General features: G+C 45.0%; 1 protein-coding gene across 5 annotated transcripts in view; it reads right to left on the reverse strand.

The window, feature by feature from the left end:
- Positions 1-1438: 1438 nt before the first annotated feature.
- B3GAT1 (beta-1,3-glucuronyltransferase 1) overlaps positions 1439-20785 on the reverse strand; it is a 312275-nt gene continuing 292928 nt past the window's right edge. For 4 of the 5 annotated variants that reach the window (XM_086956953.1, XM_086956949.1, XM_086956951.1 and 1 more), the window contains 3 exons: positions 13063-13359; positions 5619-5733; positions 1439-2363 (listed from right to left, as the gene is read on the reverse strand). In XM_086956953.1, coding sequence (XP_086813079.1) covers positions 5647-5733; positions 13063-13359 — 384 coding nt within the window. In that variant the 3' untranslated portion in view covers positions 1439-2363; positions 5619-5646. The remainder of the gene's footprint in view (positions 2364-5618; positions 5734-13062; positions 13360-20785) is intronic. The other variant, XM_086956950.1, reaches the window with a different exon arrangement.

Genomic DNA, 20785 nt, shown 5'->3' on the forward strand with positions numbered 1-20785 from the left:
GATTGAGTCTGTTACACCTTCATTGAGTACTACTATTACACTCTAAGAGACCTCAAAGGATTCAGAGTCCCATTTGTCCACATGTGCGTCACTCTACATACCCTTGGCCTCATTTACTATATTTTGACGCACTTCAGTGCAGCAAGCCTTCCTGCTGCGCTGTCATGCACCAAAATAAAAGGGCAAGAATGCATACATTCCCGTCCTTCTCCCCTGTACCGGCGCACAAACAGCAGATGTGCACCAATGCAGACACCCTTGTGCCATGGTGCAAGGATGCCTGCGTCGGAGGGATGATTGTTGTACAGGAAGGGACACCTTCCAGCACAAAACAATCTTTAATGCTGCAGAATGTAGCACTCATAGCAAAGAACGGGTACAAATAAAAGTATTTCTCAGTTGCGCCACTCCTACGCCTCCCCAGGGGAGGCGTAGGATTCTGACGCATTCCCAGCTTTACGACACTTTGTAAATATGGGCATGTGTCAGGTTCCATTGATGTTGCATGGGAACACCCACAGCAACACAGATGGAACGCCCCTTTCATGCAGAGTAATGAGTGAAACAGGCCCATATTTATAAAGCAATGAAAAGTCGCACAGAGTGACTTTATGTGGCCTTGTAAATATGGGCAGGCACACTTGCTGCTGGCACTGGCAGCACAATGGGCTTGTAAATAAACAACCCATATTTAAAATTTCGCTGGGACTTTCCTTTTAATATTTATTCATTTACCTTATTTATTTTGTATCTTCATTGCAATGCTGTCAGTTTCAATCCTGTGTATGTTTAGTACACTTGTCGACCCTGTGTGTTAAAATCTAGGAGACCCTGTGGGTATCTACTTCCCCAGCCACCATCTGTGCTTTTTTGTTAATAATTCTCATTTTATTATACTTTTGCTGGAATCTACTTAAATGTTAATGCTGCATTAAGTGACCTTGGATCATGCTTTTATGACCTTTTATCTGTATGTTCTACTTGTCTCGCATTCGCAGTCATCAAACTATCACCCCTCTTCTAAAAAGATATAAATCACTCTTCTGTTTGGGTATGTTACCTACCTACTGGCCGCCGTAAGATGGGATTTTACTATTGAATATGGACGCCGACAATTATGTGGAATATTGCTATCTAGGGACAAAATATCGAAAGGTAAGTGCACATAGAGAAGTGTAAATTTACTATTCCTAACTTCAAATCTATGTACCTTGAAGATGTATCTACCACATAGGTACATATATATGGAGTTAGGTACAGAATATCTAGACCAACCTGTTGATATTCTATATTCTATATACAGTCCTTGATTTTCTGTTCCATCAATAGTGTTGATTCGGTATTCAGGGGGCAAACAGAAAGATGTTTGTTTATATTACCATTATTCACTCCTTTTACATCTAGTATCGAAAAAGAATGAGACATTTTGATTTTTTAATAAGTGCTTCTTTATTTCTTTCAAAATAAGGTTTTCTTCTGCATACCACATAACAGAAGGGGGAGACGAAATGCTTGCCTGGTTCTTCCCATAGTCAAGGTTGCCTGGCAGGCATTCACATTGTCTCTCCCAGCCAGATAGCTTGTAAACACGAATAGTATATAGTCTATGGGAACAGGACGAGGTCCTGAATCGATCTTGCGCTGTGTTTTCTCTTGGACATCGTTAAAAACTATCCGGAGAAGGCGAGGCCCATAATTTCATTGTCTTGCCCTCCTTTCTTGTGTATTGTAATAAATATTGAATACCAGGTGCTGTCCCTTAAGTCACTTCAACACACCAAAGGAGAGCTGAAAGTGTTTGGCAATGTTTTCTGCTCCCACTGTGGCTGGTAGAGGTCCATAATCGTATTGTAATCTTTGCTGCAAGCCCTGCTCCGCATACTTAGATGAGGGGGTCTTTGTCAGAGCTTTAAATTGACAGATATTATCTACTTTATCAAAGGACAAAACGGGCACTTCCCAGCAGTTCTGATATTACTTTATTGGGACAGTACCTGCACTTCTTAGAATAAAAGCTGGTACTGTGTGACAGGGTACCTGCATGTCATTCCATTGTTTTCACTGGTTTTTGTAGAAGGTTTCTCCACATCTTCCGGGATCATCCTCTCCCGGGCTTCATGCCATGCACACGCTCCTCTGAGCCAGATCCGCCTCCGGGCCCCTCCGCGCTCGTGCTGCAGTGAAGCCTGGGCCATGCCTGCATTGTATGTGCTTTAAGAGTGTTCGCAAACAGTCCGGTCCAATCTGCAGGGGACAGTACGCGAGGTGTTGCCCTCATTTCGTTGGGTCTGACAATGCATTGTCTCCTGCTGGTGCGTGGAGTTGCCTGCAGACTGGACTTGTTCTGCAAGAGGCATATGCTGCTGAGAAGAAAAAAGATAAGATCATGTTATGTGGCATCCAACTTCATGTCCTTAATGGGATCCTCATAAGAATTGGAACCTAATCTAGGCACACTTTAAAGTAAATCAACAGTATGTATAATCACTACAAAGTTCACAATTTTTCGGAAAAAAGACATAAATATGTAAGTTAGATGTTGCGTCGTCTTTAATTCGGGTTTCATTAAGCCAAAACTGAAACCAGCCGACACGTGTTTAGTCGCAAGTGGTCCTTATTCGGTACACAACGATCAGCCGTGAGGCATTCTGAGCACACACACACTATGTAGTTTGGCTTCACAGTGGGCATCACCCATACGTGAACCTATACCCTGGTTTCACGTATCCTTCGAGTCATTCACTACAGGACCTTTCTGGAGCCGGAACGCCTCGGTTACCGGCAGCGCGGTTACACTTGTCCTTCGTTTCCTTTACTACATGACCTGTTAGGAGCCGGAACAATTTAAAGTACCGGCAGCGCGATTTTCATTAAAGTTTATTACTTCTGGACCACATGGAGGCTAGTCGGAATACTACCTATACCGGCTACGTGACGTTAGAAGTAACTTGATGTTGCAATCTGTCCCCATTGATAAGCCCAGCCGGGTTGGAATTATCACCGGCAGCGCGATTACAAAGATCATTTTGTTCTGCATTCAGCCCTGAAGAAGTCGCTGAACTATTTCCACATGCGACGAAACACGTGTAGGTTGGTTTCAGTTTTGGCTTAATGAAACACACAACATCTAACTTATATGTTTATACATTTTTTCTGAAAAATTGTGAACTTTGCAGTGATTATACATACTGTTGATTTACTTGGAAGTGTGCCTAGGTTAGGTTCCAATTTAGAAAGTGTGAGGGCCTGTCCCCACACAACATCGAGGGGTTATAGGGCTCATCCCCTCCCCTGGCAGCACCTTCTGACATTGAGGTACACTCGTATAGACGTCAGTGCGCCTAGCATCCCCTTTACTAAAATCCCTTCGATAGAGAGGATCCTTATAAGAATGTTTTGCTTAGTGGATCCTAGAAATCTGCAACTCTCTATTAACTATAAGAGGTGACTTGCAGGTGTTTCCAGAATAATTGAAGCACTCAATACTCCCTGAAAGAGTCAGGAAGATGTGAAAACATTCCCTACTCATTACGGGTCCCTGAATCTCTGGTGGAAGTTCAATATCTGAGTAAGCATTTCAAAAACAAAATGGGAAAACAATGGCTTTAAATGCAAAAGCAAGCGAAGAGAGGAAATGGAATTCAGGAAGAGATAAGAGGGCCAATCAGGCAAATAGAAAGGAGCTGAGAGGGATCTGATAGTTTATCCATGTCTGGCCTATACACAGCTACTGCCTCTGAATGGACAGTATGTTGTGGGTGTTATACTCACATGTTAATTGTTTCTGACCTAAGACTTACTCTGCCTCAGTGTTTTATAGCACAAGAACTCATTTTTTAAATGCTATTGTGACTCTGAATTACTCAGGCGAGGTCTTGTGTGTATATTACATTTCACATGGTTGAATACCAGTGAGATAGCTCGCTGGGTTGCAGATGTTTGGTTACTGTTTGCTGCGGGGATGCTTCTGTACCTTCCAGGATTAATGTTCCAATCATGGTAACAAATCTAGTTGGAATCATACTTCCTCTATGAATTCTCTATATGACTTGCAAAGACTGGCGAGATGAGCAACCTCATTTGTAAATGTCACTATTCAGGATTACGAGGTTGGCACCGGGATATGTAGTGTACAGTAAGCCATACATTTGTGATTTACTTTGCAAATATATCACTGATATATCAAGAGAAAATACAAATAGCTAGCCTGGACCACAACTTCTATGTCTGATACATGCTCACTGATTTCACTGCAATAGTCACTTCAACAAATTGTTCACCTTAGTTGCCGTGGACCATCATCTACACGTAGAAGCCTTTGTGCCTAAAGGTTCATTACAAGACAGAAGCACACATAGGAAACAATAAACAGCCCATTTCTTGATAGTGGTATTTAAAAGAACTGACAGGAACTTACCAATACAAGAAGGTGTTACCCATATACTGGCTCACTGCACACTTAAAGAGGATTTTTCAGCATTTCCTTCTAAAGAAGCACTCTTGGGAAGATAGGTAGAATGTTGCAATCCTTCAGACTTTAGTGAAAGATTGTTCTGTGTCTGCCACTCAGAAACATTATGTTTTTGGATACCAGTGATTAAGAAAAACTTGTTTTTCTAGGCTTAATCTTTGTGGATTACAACTGGTTATTTCTTCTTCTGCTGCTGACTCTTAAGTTATTCTACTTCTTGGGAAGGGTATTCTTCACAATGCTTAACCATACGCCACAGGTCACAAGCTGGGTTTCTCCAGAGAATGTAGTAAACTCAATAGTCAAAATTTGACATTTCCCTCTGTTTATATAATTTCAGCCCTTTATTCTTCTATGGTACCTCTGTTACACCAAGGGGGTATACTTTTTAGGTCTAGGATTTGACAGCACAACTGTTAGACATAGTTCTAATAATTTAAGTACATTGGGCTTTGCGTCTACCAATTTCAACCATTGGTTTTCTTTTACCAGCCTCTTTCAGCTATTGACTTAAGGATTTGCCAATCATGTCTAGGCTCTGCCCAGTTGAGTATTACTTTGCTCTTTTGACGTATCCTTCTGCCTCCACTAAAGTGATTTCATTGAACTGCAAGAAGGCTCTGCAGAACAATAACCCTCTCTGCCCGCTTTTCCTCACTCCCTACCAAGTGCTCTAATGTGCTAATACTGTATGTGTTAGTAAATTAAACCCTGACCTGTTAGCTTTGCCAATACTATTGTTCTGAATCGCCATACACATGGCTGCTCTCATTCCTCCCTATCCCCTAGATTCAAAGCTGGGTGGGGCTAGACTGGGTCTGAGCAGGCATGGTTGAACTCGGTCATTTGGTACTGTCCCTTGCATCAAACTCATTTTTCCTTTCTCTGGTAGAGTAAATCATAAACGCAATAACCTCTGCTACACTGAGACCTAGCCGTATGTGTTGTCATAACCAATAGTCAATCTATTTCTGTCAATTGATGACCTTGTACACCATATGATTCGCTGATAGTGAATAGATGACCACAAACCACTGTGCTACCCAAGAGAAAAGATATTCTGAAATTTTAAGGCTGGGAAATTTACAACAATTTTGGACAGAGGCTATAAACGTTATGCTTTGTTTTTGTGGGGCTAAGTGCTCACCTGTTCATTTCCGTACAATGCCTTGGAATCAGATTTCCACGTTGGGATCAGTGAATCCTTTCTTCCCCTCATTTACAAGTACAGGTTTCTCAGTCCTGGTGTGCCATACCAGAATCTGAAATTCCAAAAACAGCAGATTCCATCAGTGACAAGCTTCTTTCTACATTGATTCCAGCAACAAAGGTTTTCTCTTACGCTTGTCAGACAGCCAACAGAGAGTAGAATGATGTATTTGGAGGTATTTAGTCAAGTATCCACATAATCTTTTCAAGTGATTAAGAAACATCCTTGCCTGGAAGTACTAAGAGAAAGGTCTCAAACAGTGGTTCAAATTGCCCACCAACATCTTGTGACCTGCCTCTGATTTTGAGATGTGACAGATGTATAGGCTGTCTTGTTCTCAGTGTATATTTTTTGTGGATTTCAGTGATATTTTCTCAGTGTTTTCCAAATATTTTGAAATCAGTGCTTAGCAGTGCTTATTCGGCTGCCCAACCCCCACAAAAGACAAAAACAGTTTTTCCAGTGTTTACAAAACATATTGTTTTTACAGTGATTTTCATAAAGTACATATAACTTAAAGGAGAAGTAATGTAGGGTTTATAGTATCATTGGCAGTGTGCCCCATAAGCATATGTTAAACTGTTGTAAGGAGACAGTCTTTATATTGCATTCTCATTTACAGTTACATCACATTACTCCCCGTCACATCTCATTACCTCTCACTCTGTTAGGACTTTGTCTGGTTACTAGGATTGTAATATAATAAAAAATGAAGAATGTAATTTTTAAATATTTTATTAAACACATTTCTGGACATAGTTGAGGTTATTAACCTACTCCTTACTGAATATTAGGACATTGGAGGGGTTGTCAACTTTGCCAATATCATAGTACCTCGTAAAACCTTTAAAATAGTGAATTACACTAGATTAATTTGTATCTCTGCTTTCTAAATCACCCTAAACTTGATGCTTTAAGCATGCTCGTTCGGTTGTTTAGGCATTCATACCAGCCAAGCGTCCACATGGCAAATGCCTCATTTTGAGTCAGTCCTTGCCCTTTAACAGAAATCACATTGTACTCTGGGGCTTTGAATTTTGCTCCTAACATTGTAACTGTGGCCTCAAAAACCAAAGCAATAAAGTGCAATAGGGTAAAAAAGGCAGGCTAAGCTGAAGGCACACATAACAATAGGAAACCTTGCAGCCATTATCCCGTGAGCACTCTTTTCACAGGTACTCGTCACTACGCCTTGTACTGAATGTTGGGGTATTTGACAGCTGACCTGCTTTTAAATTCTGACTTATTAGAGAAGGGTTCTGATGTATCAAAATTATTTACCCACTCTATTGTTCAAGATTTTTATGAGTCAGCCAGTTCAATAATCAGTCAAAGAATTAAATACTTCCAAAAAGATCAAATATGATCCTATTATTCTCAGATTTTCTACAATAATTAGACAAGACTTAAAACATGCTTCTAAAACCTACACTTTTAATACAGAAGCACAAAATGGGAGGCAAGAAAAGGAAGAGGAAACAATAATTTAGTGACATCCCTAAACAACAAAACTCAAGTGAAATAATCTTAGATCAGTCTTTTTTGCTGTTTATTTGTGTAACAACGTTACACTGTATGACCCTTTAAGGAGAGTTGGCTCATTCTCTTTTACTTTCCTTTATTTGAATGGTGTTTAAGTTTCTAGTTGTGCCGATGTTTATCATTGTTTATATGTTTACACAGGCGCTGGCTGTTTCTGTTTTGGTGGGGTTTTATTCGTTATTATAGGTTTAAACCTAAAGCAGGATATATTACCTATGCATTAATAGGAAATGCCACAAAATATCCAGTAACAGGGGATCACAGAACAAGCTGCCCAATGAACAGTAATTAGGCAGGTCACTATTTGCAAAAAAACGTAATTGGCTACAAAGTCAGAGACGGCGGTCTCCAAGAAACATTAATTTTATGTTTTAAATCAGACTTTGAGCCTTAAAGCAACAGGTGCTGCTTTATAAAATTGTTTCTCGTTTTTGTGAATTAGGTGTCGCCTCCTTTGAGGTGTGGGTAACTGATCAATGGTTTGTGACCACATTTGCAGTTGCAAACTATTGATGCATGCCATTGCCATTAATAGATAGGTTGGGCGTCCCTTTTCAGGAACCCTCCTACCTGTGATTTTGAATGGATTGCAAACTCAATTTGTGAGTTAAAAAGGCATTTATGAATACCAAGTGGGTTAGTACAATGTACATAACATGTTTGCATTCACAAATTGTGGCTTGGAATATTAAATCCTGATTATGGATGGGACACAATATCCTTACAACAATATCAAGGGACAAAATATTGAAAGGTAAGCATGCAGAGAGAGAGGTAAGGATTTACTATTCTTAACTCCACAGCTACGTACCTTAAAGACCTATGTATATCACCAAGATACGTATATGTAGAATTAGCTATATAATAATATTTTGTCCCCAATATTGTCGTACCAATATTCTGTACTGTCGATATTTGGGATTTAATATTCCCAGCCTACACCGCCTTGACAAACCCTGTGATTTTATGAAACCCTGGGTTGGGAATGCAAAAGTGTTAAATACATCGGGTCATATGTTATCTAGCACAACCTACAGGTCTTCCACCAAAAGACACATTGGCACATGTAGTTTACATCGAGAAAGAAGACTAGTATTCCTTAAAGGTCGAATTTCAGTTCTCCCCGCAATTATACACTAAATGAAAACGTTTTAGTTTTAACCCTGTTATTCCTCTTCACAACCCTGCTTTTTCTATTTTACTAATTAATTGTTTGTTTAATTTTTATATTTTATGGATTTTTTCTAGGCCCTTGCCATGACATTATGTAGTTATAAAACCTGCTTTGAGAGACTATCGTCGTTATTTCTGAGCTCTTGCTATTTCCACCTACTACAACTTACGTGAATGACGTGAATCCCTGCTCGGCAAATTCAGCTCGTCCTCTACAGTGGGTGACAGTAGCACCTGTTATTTGTAGCGCTTAGAAATGGAAGAACAGTAACATCAAGCACGATGTAAGGCCATTTATTATTGCTTTCGTTAATGCTGCTGTTTCTATTGATGTTTTGTTGTTGGCATTATTGTATTGCCTCTACATTTTGCCATCTTGCAGGAAATTGCTGGGTAAAATCTGTTTAGATTACAAAGTAAGATGCCATACTTTGGTATGGTTAGGACAAAGAAGGGGCTTATACACCCAAGTGAATGCTAGAAAACGTATTTTTGCTATTTAACACTCCTCCACCTTTATCATTTAATTGCAGGCTGGACCACCCTTTGGTGTTGCACAAAGGTTCAAGACGGCTGCATAATATTTTTTAATGAAGTGCTAGAGAAGGACAGGGGTGACAAAGAATGATCTTAAAAGAATGACAGAGAGCTAGTGTTATCTGAGGTAAATTAGAAAGGACCCTTCATGAACAGAATGCAGACGGCAACAAGTACTGAAGAAATCAGTGACATCGCGTACATGCCAAAATCAGCCTCGCATTTAGTGATTTAGCAGAATCCCTCTGTGACCTTTCAAAGCCTGATTAGGTACAATAGGGCACTTTATTTCATACGTAGGCTGTTGAACTGCAGATTGGGCCCAGTTAGAAGCTCTTGCAATCACTCAAGATTTGAGAGCAAATTGCTGGAGCGCTGAGATGTCCAATTTTGGTTTAGATCTGAGTACCTTATTCAGTGAAATTCAGTGTCTGTCCTCCTCTCTCCCTTTGTCGTTTACATGTTCCTCTTCTCTGTTACACACTACTCTAGTAGAGGTGGTGTTTCTCTAAGGTACACTATCCATTGGTATATTATTTTTCTTCGCATGTGAATCCATGCACTTCTCAGGCATTTTAATAAGCTGTTGCAGAGGGCCTTTCTAAGATGTGCTTTTTGTGTGTAAATGAAGTCACATAGTAATTTATTCATAACGATTTTGTTGTTGATAGATGTGGCTTATTCCTTCTTGACTTTCACCTATATTGCCCGATCACGCCAACTTCAGAAAGAAAACTTAGCGAATCGCTACTTTTAAGAGGTAAATGTTAATTTACCTCCTTTCTTTGTGTTACTACCTCAGGTCCAGGGGTTTGCTTGTGGATTTTGGTGACTTCATTTTGTTATACAAACTTTTTCAGTTGCACGACATGGAAGCTTAGTTATGCGGCCTTTTTAAGCTGTATGACGTGCAAGCTTGTATGCGTGAGCTTGTTTTGAGAATGGATAGACAGCAGCAGTGGCATGGGCAGGTGGGTGTGCCAAACAAATGAGATTTGCAAGTGTGGCTGGAGTGTTGGATGAGAAGGGAGGTGGCAATAATGGTTTGATGTGCTATGTTTATGTGGTTTGAAAGCAGTGAATATACAATTTGTATATGTGCTTTTGGTGGGGGAGGGGGAGTGGGCGTTGAAGTGGTGGCCCTATCACCTGTGTGATTTAGTGGTGTTTGGAGTTTTGAGCTGCATAGCTTGCTGAGTGCCCCACGTCATGTTTGAATCCTTTAATCAAAGCACTAAGAATATTGGGACTTATGCCTGCAATGGAAAACTCTAGTGTACTACTCCCAATGTGCAAATTGCTGATGGTTAATAAAAGACTAAACTTCTGAGGTGCTTTGGTGCGTCTTGCTCTCCATGCAGCAGGCGGGTTAGCGTTGTATGTTCCGTAAGCGCGGTAGTGATATGCTAATATGTATGAATGTGGAGCCGCTGAAATTCAATCATGGGACACATGTGGTAATGTGATAAGTCATGTGCATAAACGGGATCTAAGAGCAGGTTGATGTGTTTCTATGTTTGGCTCAGACCACAGTGCTTTGATAACTGGTCCTGAGTCAAAGTCTCCAGAAGTTTTCAGTCCTGAGCTGTTTGCGTGGTTAATGGAGGGAGTTATGGAAGCGTAAATGTCTGTCTTTGTACTTGTATAGCGCACAGCTACCCGCAGTGGGTCTCCCGGCGCTTGTACGAATACGCAAGGGAACCCTTCCTGGTTTTCCGTGTGAAGTGTCCACTCCTGGGCACCCCCATGGTGAAACCAGGCATCCCCGGCGCTGTGGGGGCCAAGCAAGCTATTGCCCAGAGTTGCAGCGTGGGACCCATGATTAGAATAGGCACTGAGGCGAGAATATCCGGTCAGAGGAATTTATGAGCCCAAGACCCGCCGAGGCGGGAATCGAACCCTGGTCCCTGGCCAGAGCTCTGCATCAAGGTCTGCCTGCTCTAACCATTGAGCCACACTTCTCCACAAGCGTGCTGGGGAGCTTTGGATAAAAGCAGGAGCAGGAAGATGCACATGACTATGTGGGAGGGGAAGTGTTCTTGGTAGCGTAATGACTCCAACGAGCTGGTTATAGAAGCAACAATAGAATCATAAATACTAGGCCACTGTGAAATTCTAATGATGCATTTGAAGTCCAGGAAATATGTGGCTTTTGATTCACATTAAATGTGGAAAATTACACATTTTCTTTTTTTTGGGGTGAGTGACTGGTTTGAGCAGAAAATGTTTTGCAGGAGATATTTTGTACTCAGACAAGTTTCTTTGTCTTGTATCCGATGTGACTTTTGAATGCAAGGTATGCCGTAGTGCTCAATTGTCACGTCAAATACTGCTAAGTGAATTTCACGGAATGCTGTGCAATTTAGTATATTTAATATTCATAATTGTGAAATTTTGCTAAATTTAGAAATATAATTTCACAATTTTCACAGGTCTACGGAACACCTCTGCATGTTTTATCCCTTTAGGTGGTAGTTGTTGTGTGTTCTGTTAGTGTGGGGAGTAAATATCATGAGGAGATGTACTCATTGGTGAGATCACTGCTTCTATTACTATGTTGCGGGATCCACTATGCACTATTTTATCATTTTTTACTCTTTGCCTTGAACAGGAATGGAAAAGATACAGTCTTACATTTTTCCCTTAGTGCTTACTTTTATAATTTGTAGTAAACCTGGGAATTTGTCAAAATGCTAGCCATCTCAACAAAGGCCTAACAAGGAGAACTATGTTGATTTGTACTTGTTATTTCCTCTTTCTTCATTCTGCAGCACACATAGAAAGAGGAAAATGCCTCTAGGATTGCTTTTGTGCAGGAAGGTGTCCCTTCTGCAACGCAGCTACCTTTACACCATCGTGCAGCACCATGGCGCAAGGATGCCCATGTTGGTGATAAGCTGCACACAGTGCACCAGCACAAAGAGAGAGCAGTAATCTGTCATATATTAGTAAATATGGCACATTACTTACACTCTCCATTTGATGCAGCTCTGCAAGTTGTCTTGCTGTATTGTGTTGAGTGTTAGTAAATCTGGCCCCGGATGTCATTGGTTCATTTTTGACTTTAGATTGCTTTAATAAGGTGTTAGTAGAATTTCTCATCAAGTCTTGCTGATGTAAGAAATAACAGTTGATTTACTACTTGGAGCATCTAGAAGGAGACAACAGCAATGGGAACAAGGGAATGAGATGTGCAATAGAACAGGAATGACTGAGAGAGATCTGGCACAAACGTTTTTAATGCAGAAAGTCTCAATCTAGGAGGGTTTTCAGCAGCCAGATTTTTATGTTCTCTTGATAAACTCACCTCCAGAGGAAAGATGCAAGTCAGAAGCTGGTGTTGGGGCTGGGATAACATATCTCACACTCACTTTGCAACCTCATGCTTTTGATGCCACAGACTCATTATTGGCTTTTTAACATTGGATGTAATATGTCCTGACTAGTACAAATGACCCCTGATTTAAAACAGAATGGAGCAAGCAGATTCCGTCATTGATGCCAGCACGTTCTCAATTCTTTGTGAGCAACATTTGACCAGTCCACATGCCAAATAGTAGATTTATCATAATTGCCAATCAACCAATCCCTCTTTCCAATATTTGACCAATCATTCTGACCAGTAGATAATTGTTGGTACTAGTCAATTTATCCTCAATTGCTTCCCTCCTTGCACCAATTATTAGAAGTTTCTTCTGTCCATATCTTTTTCAGATGTTTTAATTCCCTTTAAGGATATCATTAGAGCAATTGCATACAGTCTCTCAAGCCAATCGGTTGATTACTAAATATGCAGTACTTTACCTTTATATCTCAATTTCTTTCTGCCACAAATTTATTTCACATGTTTTTGCATACTACTGCCATGCCTAGGTTACTAACTTATTACGAATCAATTTTCTCAATCATTAAACACTATCTGGGTTAGAGGCAATCATTTCTCACCTGCTACTTCGGGCAATTTGAGATCAAATTGATCCGGGCAATTTGAGATCAAATTGATCCTGCCTACGATTCTTGTTATTTGCATCTTTGCACCCGTTGCATCTCCTAACATTGAAATTCTGGCAGCAAAAAGTACTTTGGAGATCTCAGAATTGATGGCACAGGACACTGCCGAATAAATTACCTTTGTGCAATTGGCAGCTTTGGGCTCCAGGTCATTCAGCGTCACCAGCTCTCGGAGGAGGCTACTCTCCTGGTAACCTCCCTTCACCCCACGCAGTTTGAAATACGCTTGAGGCCGCTGAAGGATCAGCCGGAGATTCACTGCAAAGCCGGCCATGTCTATCGCAAATGGTCGGTGAGGGTCGAACACAGTCTTCCATCCGAATACCTTGCCTGCTGCGTTCACTTTGGGAGACTCGTAGCGCAAACCTCCAACAAATGCCACAGGCCACACCGATACTTTTCTTGTTGTGCGTATCTGGGTACAACAATGAACAACATATTAAAGATATGAATACATGAGTTGTGTTTAAGATGCGAGCAATGCTTCAGTGCCACCAAGATTATTGACTAGCCTTATTGAGCACAACCATGCTTATTTTTTAGTTTATTTATTTGCCCCTTTCTGCTAAACTATACAGCAGAAGCAACGAAAAAGGGAATCCTATTACCGAAAGAAGCACAATCCCAAAGAGTTCTGGGTCGTTCTTTCGAAGAAAAGCGGCAGGTTATTGCCTATTTTGTAGCTAAAAAGCAAAAAGAGCATTTCAGTCTCGTTCTCTTATAATGTGATGTAGGCATAATCAGCATCACTTTTCTGAATGCAAAGAACGACGGGCCTCATATACGAGGTTTTGGCACACTGCAGCACCACAACACCAGCACCAAGGACGCCTTCAAAAACGCCACCCGCACTCACCACCAACTAATCCGAAAAGCCAAGAAAGCAGCATTCAAGGATCGACTCGACAACAACGCTCACAACAGCAAGGAACTTTTCAACATCGTCAAGGAATTTTCCAATCCCTCGGCCAACTCCAACGACATCACCCCCTCTCAAACCCTCTGCGACTCCCTAGCCTCTTTTTTCCACAACAAGATTGCAGACATCCACAACAGTTTTGACAACCAACCCGGAAACCAACCCACCCTGCCGTCTGCTGTCCATCCTCCCCCCGTGAACACCCTTAACGACTGGAAGCCAATCTCCACTGAGGACACCATCCGCCTGATGAACTCCATCCACTCAGGATCCCCCACAGACCCATGTCCTCACCACATCTTCAACAAAGCAGACTCTGTCATAGCACCGCACCTCCGAGACGTCATCAACTGCTCCTTCAACTCCGCTACCTTCCCTGAAGACTGGAAACACGCTGAACTCACCGCCCTTCTGAAAAAACCAACAGCGGACCCCACCGAACTTAAAAATTACCGCCCCATCTCGCTTCTTCCATTCCCGGCCAAAGTCATCGAGAAAGCCGTCAACTGCCAGCTCGCCGCCTTCCTCGAAGCCAACAAATCCCTCGACCCCTCACAATCTGGCTTCCGAGCAAAACATAGTACTGAGACCGCCCTCATCGCAGCAACAGATGACATTCGAACTCTACTGGACAATGGAGACACAGTCGCCCTCATCCTCCTCGACCTCTCTGCAGCATTCGATACAGTCTGCCACAGCACCCTTCTACAACGCCTCAATAACATCGGAATCCAAGGAAAAGCACTGGAATGGATCACCTCGTTCCTCACCGGAAGAACCCAGAGAGTCCGCCTTCCTCCATTCAAGTCCGAGGCCTCTGAAGTCATCTGCGGCGTACCTCAAGGATCCTCACTCAGTCCCACCCTCTTCAACGTATACATGAGCCCCCTCGCGGCCATCGCACGCCAACACAACCTCAACATCATCTCTTACGCGGACGACACTCAACTGATCCTTTCTCTCACCAATGACCCCGGCGCCGCCAAAACTAACCTGCACGAAGGAATGAAAGAAGTCGCCGAATGGATGAAACAAAGCCGTCTGAAACTGAACTCAGACAAAACAGAAGTCCTCATCCTAGGCACATCCCCCTCTGCTTGGGACGACTCCTGGTGGCCGGAAGCCCTCGGAAAAGCACCCATCCCGACAGACCACGCACGGAACCTTGGCGTCATCCTGGACTCTTCACTCTCAATGAACAAACAAATCAGCGCCGTATCCTCTTCCTGCTTCAACATTCTTCGCATGCTCAGAAAAACATTTCGCTGGATCCCCTCCGAAACAAGGAAAACAGTCACCCACGCCCTGGTCACGAGCCGACTGGACTACGGAAACACCCTCTACGCAGGTACCACCGCTAAACTCCAGAAGAAACTCCAACGAATCCAAAACGCCTCAGCCAGGCTCATATTAGACATCCCACGCAACGAACACATCTCTGGTCACCTTAAAGACCTCCACTGGCTACCCGTCAATAAGAGGATCACTTTCCGACTGCTCACCCACGCACACAAATCACTTTACGACATCGGACCAGACTGCCTCAACTCTCGACTGTCCTTCTACACCCCCTCCCGCCAACTACGCTCTTCCAACCAAGCCCTCGCCACTGTACCTCGCATCAACAAGACCACCATGGGAGGCAGATCCTTTTCATACCTGGCTGCTAAAACATGGAACTCACTCCCCGCTTACCTCCGCCTCACCCAGAACCACCTAGCGTTCAGAAAGCAGCTTAAAACGTGGATATTTGACAAATAATCCTCCTCCTCTTCCTAAGCGCCTTGAAACCCTCTGGGTATGTAGTGCGCTATACAAATTTTATGACTTGACTTGACTTGACTTGACTTTTCTCCTGTGCTGGTGCACAATGGGATACAATGCGCCAACACAGGCAACCATTGCGCCATGGTTCAAAGGGTCTGAGTTGTAGGGGTGATTGTTTTTGTGCAGGGAGGGATACCTTTCTGCACAAAAACAATCATGAGAGGTGTTTTCCTCTTTCTATGTGTGTGCTGCATTCTGCAGCACACATAGTAAGAGGAAAAAACAAGAAGTAAAGAGGATTTATCATTACCATTCCAAAGATATAAAACATGACACACTTGCTTCTTTCTAATCAGGATTTACAGCCTAAACGTTCATTAATGAATTCCAATGTTAAACTATGGGAGAAGAAGCCTCACAAAAGTGCCAAATAAATGTAGGGGTTTTTCACTACAAGGACATACAAAACGTAGAAGTACATGTCCTACCTTTTACTTACACAGGACTCTGCCCTATGGGCTACTTCGGGGCCTACCTTTGGTGTGACTTATGTGTATTAAATGGGGCGTTTAAGGCTTGGTAAAGGTTTTTAGATGCCAAAAAGAAGTGGCATAAAAACTGCAGCTGCAGGCTTTGCAGAGGCAGGCCTGAGACAGGCTTAAAGGTTGCTTGTGTGGGAGGCACAATTAGTGCGGCAGGCCCACTAGAAGAATTTAATTTACAGGCCCTCAGTATATGGTATGCTATTTACAATGGACTTACAAGTAAACTAAATATGACAATTGTGTATACATCAATGTTGCCATGTTTAGGGGAGAAGCACATGCACATCTGAAAGAGACCATTAGTTATAGATTCCATGCCTCAGAATTACCCCCAGGCGACAGACTGGATCCGGAGAATTTTTCTGTAGCATTACCCCTGTGCGTCGGTAGGTGGCGGTGGTCGACTCTGAGTCTGTCGTCCTGGTCGCCGGGATGATGTTACGGTGTCTACTTAGACGCCGCCCCTGCACGCTGACGTCAGTTCTTTCCTTTTCCGCGCCAGCCAGCGCAGATCCAGGGAGAAGCTTGTCCCTTAGTTATTTTTTTACTAAACCTTTCTTTACTTACCAAACGTTTTTTTACTTTTGTCGATGTCTTTTATGAGTCATTCAACTCCTGGTAGCACGAGGGATATCCCATCATTGGACTGGCTTCAAGCCTTGTGACTCCTGTCACAAATTGATGTCCGTCACGGATCTGCCCCTTGTGTCCCTCTGGAGCACGACCCGAAGTCGTGCTCCGACTGCCCGGCCATGAATACTGAAAGCGTTTGGAGGCCAGGCAGTCCGCTCCGCGTTGTTTGAGGTCCAGGTCGAGAGGATAGTCTCGGGACCGTTTGCTGAGCCACCACCACTCGGCATTGAAGTCTTCGCACTCCTCAGTTAAGTCGAAGCACAAGAAGAAGGCGAAGAAGCATTGTCTCTCTTCGCCTTCTCTCCGTCCGTCAGCCGACGCAACGCGGACCCAGAGCGCCGTCACACTCCTGCCCCGCCTTCGGAGCTTCTGGCATGACTCCATGCTTCCCTCCATTTCAGGGAGCTGGAGCATCCCCTGCCCAGCTTCGAGCTTTTTACAAGGTGCTCCATAGCATTTTTGGGCAGCCTGCTTCTGCCGGCACGCCTTCAGGCCCCGCGGACTCGGCTGGTGGCCCTGGGCCTACGATGCCGGCAGCTCCAGCGCCAGAGAGCCCCTGAGGATCCAGACCTGGATCCAGATCGGGCCGGTCAACCTCACAGTACCTTCCCCAGCGCCGATTCCAGTGAGGATGCCCGGTGCCAGTTGTGCCCCTAACAGGAGTCGACCCCAGCCTCACCCCCAACTTGGACACAGTGTTGGCACCGGAGGGGACTTTTGTACCGCTGTTCATCCCTGGCGTTCCCTGGTGCCCAGAGTGGCAGCCAGAGGAGGGTGAGGAGGACTAGGAGGGATCTGTAGACCCTTTAGCTGAGCAGGTTGACAATCCAGACTGGCGAGAGGAACTGGATGATGCCAGTGGTTTGGACACCTCCCCAGACCTTGGCATTCTTTCCCCCCTCCTGTGGCTACGGAGGAGGGAGCTTTGTACGCCACACCATGCAGCCCCTCTGGACAGATCACCACTGCGTACACTTCACCTTCAATACCGCCACCGCACCCAAACCCGCCCTCCACACCCGCCACAAAGGAACTGGAGCAAGACCACAGAGGTACACCTCAACACCACCCTCCTCCATGTCCCCCCTCTGCCACGACCGACGCCAACTCCACACCCAAAGAACTACACCGCTGGATTGCCGGCTGCGCTGACAAGCTTGCACCCCTCCACCACCCTGTCAAACCACACCCCCTGAAGGCCGCCTGGTTCACTACCGACCTCCAAGAAGCCAGGCGCTCCTGCAGGCGCCTCGAGAAACTCTGGGGGAACAGGAAAACCACTGAAGACCAGAACAACTACAGGAACTCCATGAATGAATACCACCAGCGCATAAGAGCCACCAAATGGACCTTTATCAAGAACTAAATCCACACCAACGCAAAAGAACTCTTCAACGTCATACAGCGGTTCACAAAACCCCCCAGTGAAGCCATGGACATCACACCTTCTTGGGACCTCGGCAACAAGCTCAGCTCCTACTTCCACCTGAAAATTAAGGCCCTCAACGACAACTTCAGCGAACAGACTCCTGACACCACGCCCCTCTCCACCACCGACAACCAGCCGACTATCCCCACCTGGAAACCTGCCACCACTAAAGACACCACCACGACCATTAAGAACACCCACTCAGGAGCCCCCACGGACCCCTGCCCACCGCACATCTACCACAGAGCAGCCGCCGCCATAGCACCATAGCACCCGTACTAGGACGGACCATCAACACCTCCCTTGATTACGGCATCTTCTCTGGTGACTGGAAGTGGGCAGAGGTGAAGCCCCTCCTCAAGAAACCCTCGGCTGACTCGACGGACCTGAAAAACTACCGGCCCATCTCTTTCTTTCCCTCCGGTGTTAAAGTCACAGAGAGATTCATGAACGCCCAACTGACCACATTCATCGAAGAGAATGCCATCCTCGACCCCTCCACGTCCAGATTTCGGAGCAACCACAGCACGAGACCGCCCTCCTCGCCGCCACCGATGACATCCGCATGCTACTCGACCAGAGCCACACTGTGGCCCTCATCCTACTAGATCCCTCCGCAGCCTTCAACATCATCTCCCATCACACTCTTGCGGCAAGACTCCACAATGCCAGAATATGGTGAACCGCCCTCATCTGGATCAGCTCCTATCTCTCTAGCAGAACCCAAAGGATCAGACTCCCTCCCTTCCTCTCCAAACCTACCAAGATCAACTGCGGAGTACCCCAAGGATCCTCGCTCAGCCCCACGCTCTTCAACATCTACATGGCCGCCTTTGCCGCCATCGTCAGACAGCATGGCTTCAGCATAGTATCTTACGCCAATGACACCCAGCTCATCCTCTCTCTCACGAAGAACCCCGAAGACACCAGACTCAGCTTCCAAGAAGGAATGAAAGACGTCGCAGCCTGGATGAGCAACAGCTGCCTAAAACTGAACTAGAAGAAGACAGAGGTCTTCGTCTTTGGACCCTCCCCCACTGCGTGGGACAGCTCCTAGTGGCCCCCTGCCCTCGGAAAACCCACCCACCCCGACGGACCACGCCTGGAACCTCGGCATCATTCTAGACTCCTCCCTCAACTTGACCAGCCAGATCAATGCTGTTGCCTCCACCTGCTTCAACTCCCTTCGCATACTCCACAAGACCTTCAAGTGGATCCCCGTGAATGCAGAAAGACTGTCACCCACGCATTCATAACCTGCAGATTGTACTATAGCAGTGCCATCTACACTGGATTCAACAAAACCCTGCTACAAAAGCTCTAGACCATCCAGAACATCGCAGCTAGACTTGTCCACGGAACCTCAAGACACGAGCACCTGACCCAGCACCTACGAGACCTCCACTGGCTCCCCATCTAGAAGAGAGTAACCTTCAAGCTACTCACCCACACCTACAAATCCCTCCACAACATCCGACCCAAATACCTCAACGAAAGAGTCTCCTTCCACCTACCCAAAAGGAATCTCCGCTCCACCAACATCACCCTGGCAGAGACCCCACTCATCCGCAGAACCAGAACAGGTAGACAAGCCTTCTTCTACGTCACAGCAAAGACCTGGAACGAGCTCCCAGTCAGCATCAGATGCTCCCCCACACTGCACACCTTTAGGAAAAGCCTCAGGACCTGGCTCTTCGACTGATCCGGAGTGACACCCCCCCAGCGCCTCGAGACCCTCACGGGTGAGTAGAGCGCTTTATAAACCTCTGATTGATTGTACGCAGTGGTGTTGTGTAGGGAGGCTGAGTCCTTGGGCCTGGAGCTTCCTATGGTGGAGGTACTTCAACCGGCAGCGGCCTCTAAGGAGACCCTGCTGCCTTTTAATGAACCCCTCACTGACGTCCTTCTGGGCACTTGGTCCAAGCCCAGCACAGGGACTTCTGTGGACAGGATGATTGCCTGACAAAACCGCCCGGCCCCGGGCACCCCACATTTCCTCTCCCTACACCCTATCCCTGAGAAATTAGTGGTCCAAGCCTCGTGTTCTAAAGGTGCATTACCTACTGCTCCCCCAGATAGGGAATCCAAGAAGCTGGACCACCCTGGGAAGATGTTTTATTCAGCTAGCTTAGCACTGCGGTTGGTGAACACTGCATGCCTCTTGGGCTGTTATACCCATACAGTGTGGGATACGGTTGTGCAAGTGCTGCCACAGTGCCTGGCGGAGGCCCGGGTCATTCTCACCCACGCAGTGGCAGAGGGTCGAGACACAGCTAAGTTCACCATTCAACGTGGGCTGGACACCGCCGACTCTCTGGGAAGAATTGTTTACATGTCAGTAACCTTGAGGCGCAAGGCCTGGTTGAGGATGTCTGGTTTCTCTGGAGATATCCAATCCACCCATCTGGACATGACCTTTGATGGCCGTTACCTGTTCAGTGACAAGGCTGACTCAGCACTGGAGCGCTTCAAGGATTCTAGGACTATGGCCAAATCCTTGGGCCTCGTGGACACCTCTCGCCCCACGCAGTCTGCTTTTCGCCCCTTT

The sequence above is a fragment of the Lissotriton vulgaris genome, chromosome 2_1 (genome assembly GCF_964263255.1).
Source record: "Lissotriton vulgaris chromosome 2_1, aLisVul1.2, whole genome shotgun sequence".
NCBI classification, from domain to species: Eukaryota; Metazoa; Chordata; class Amphibia; order Caudata; family Salamandridae; genus Lissotriton; species Lissotriton vulgaris.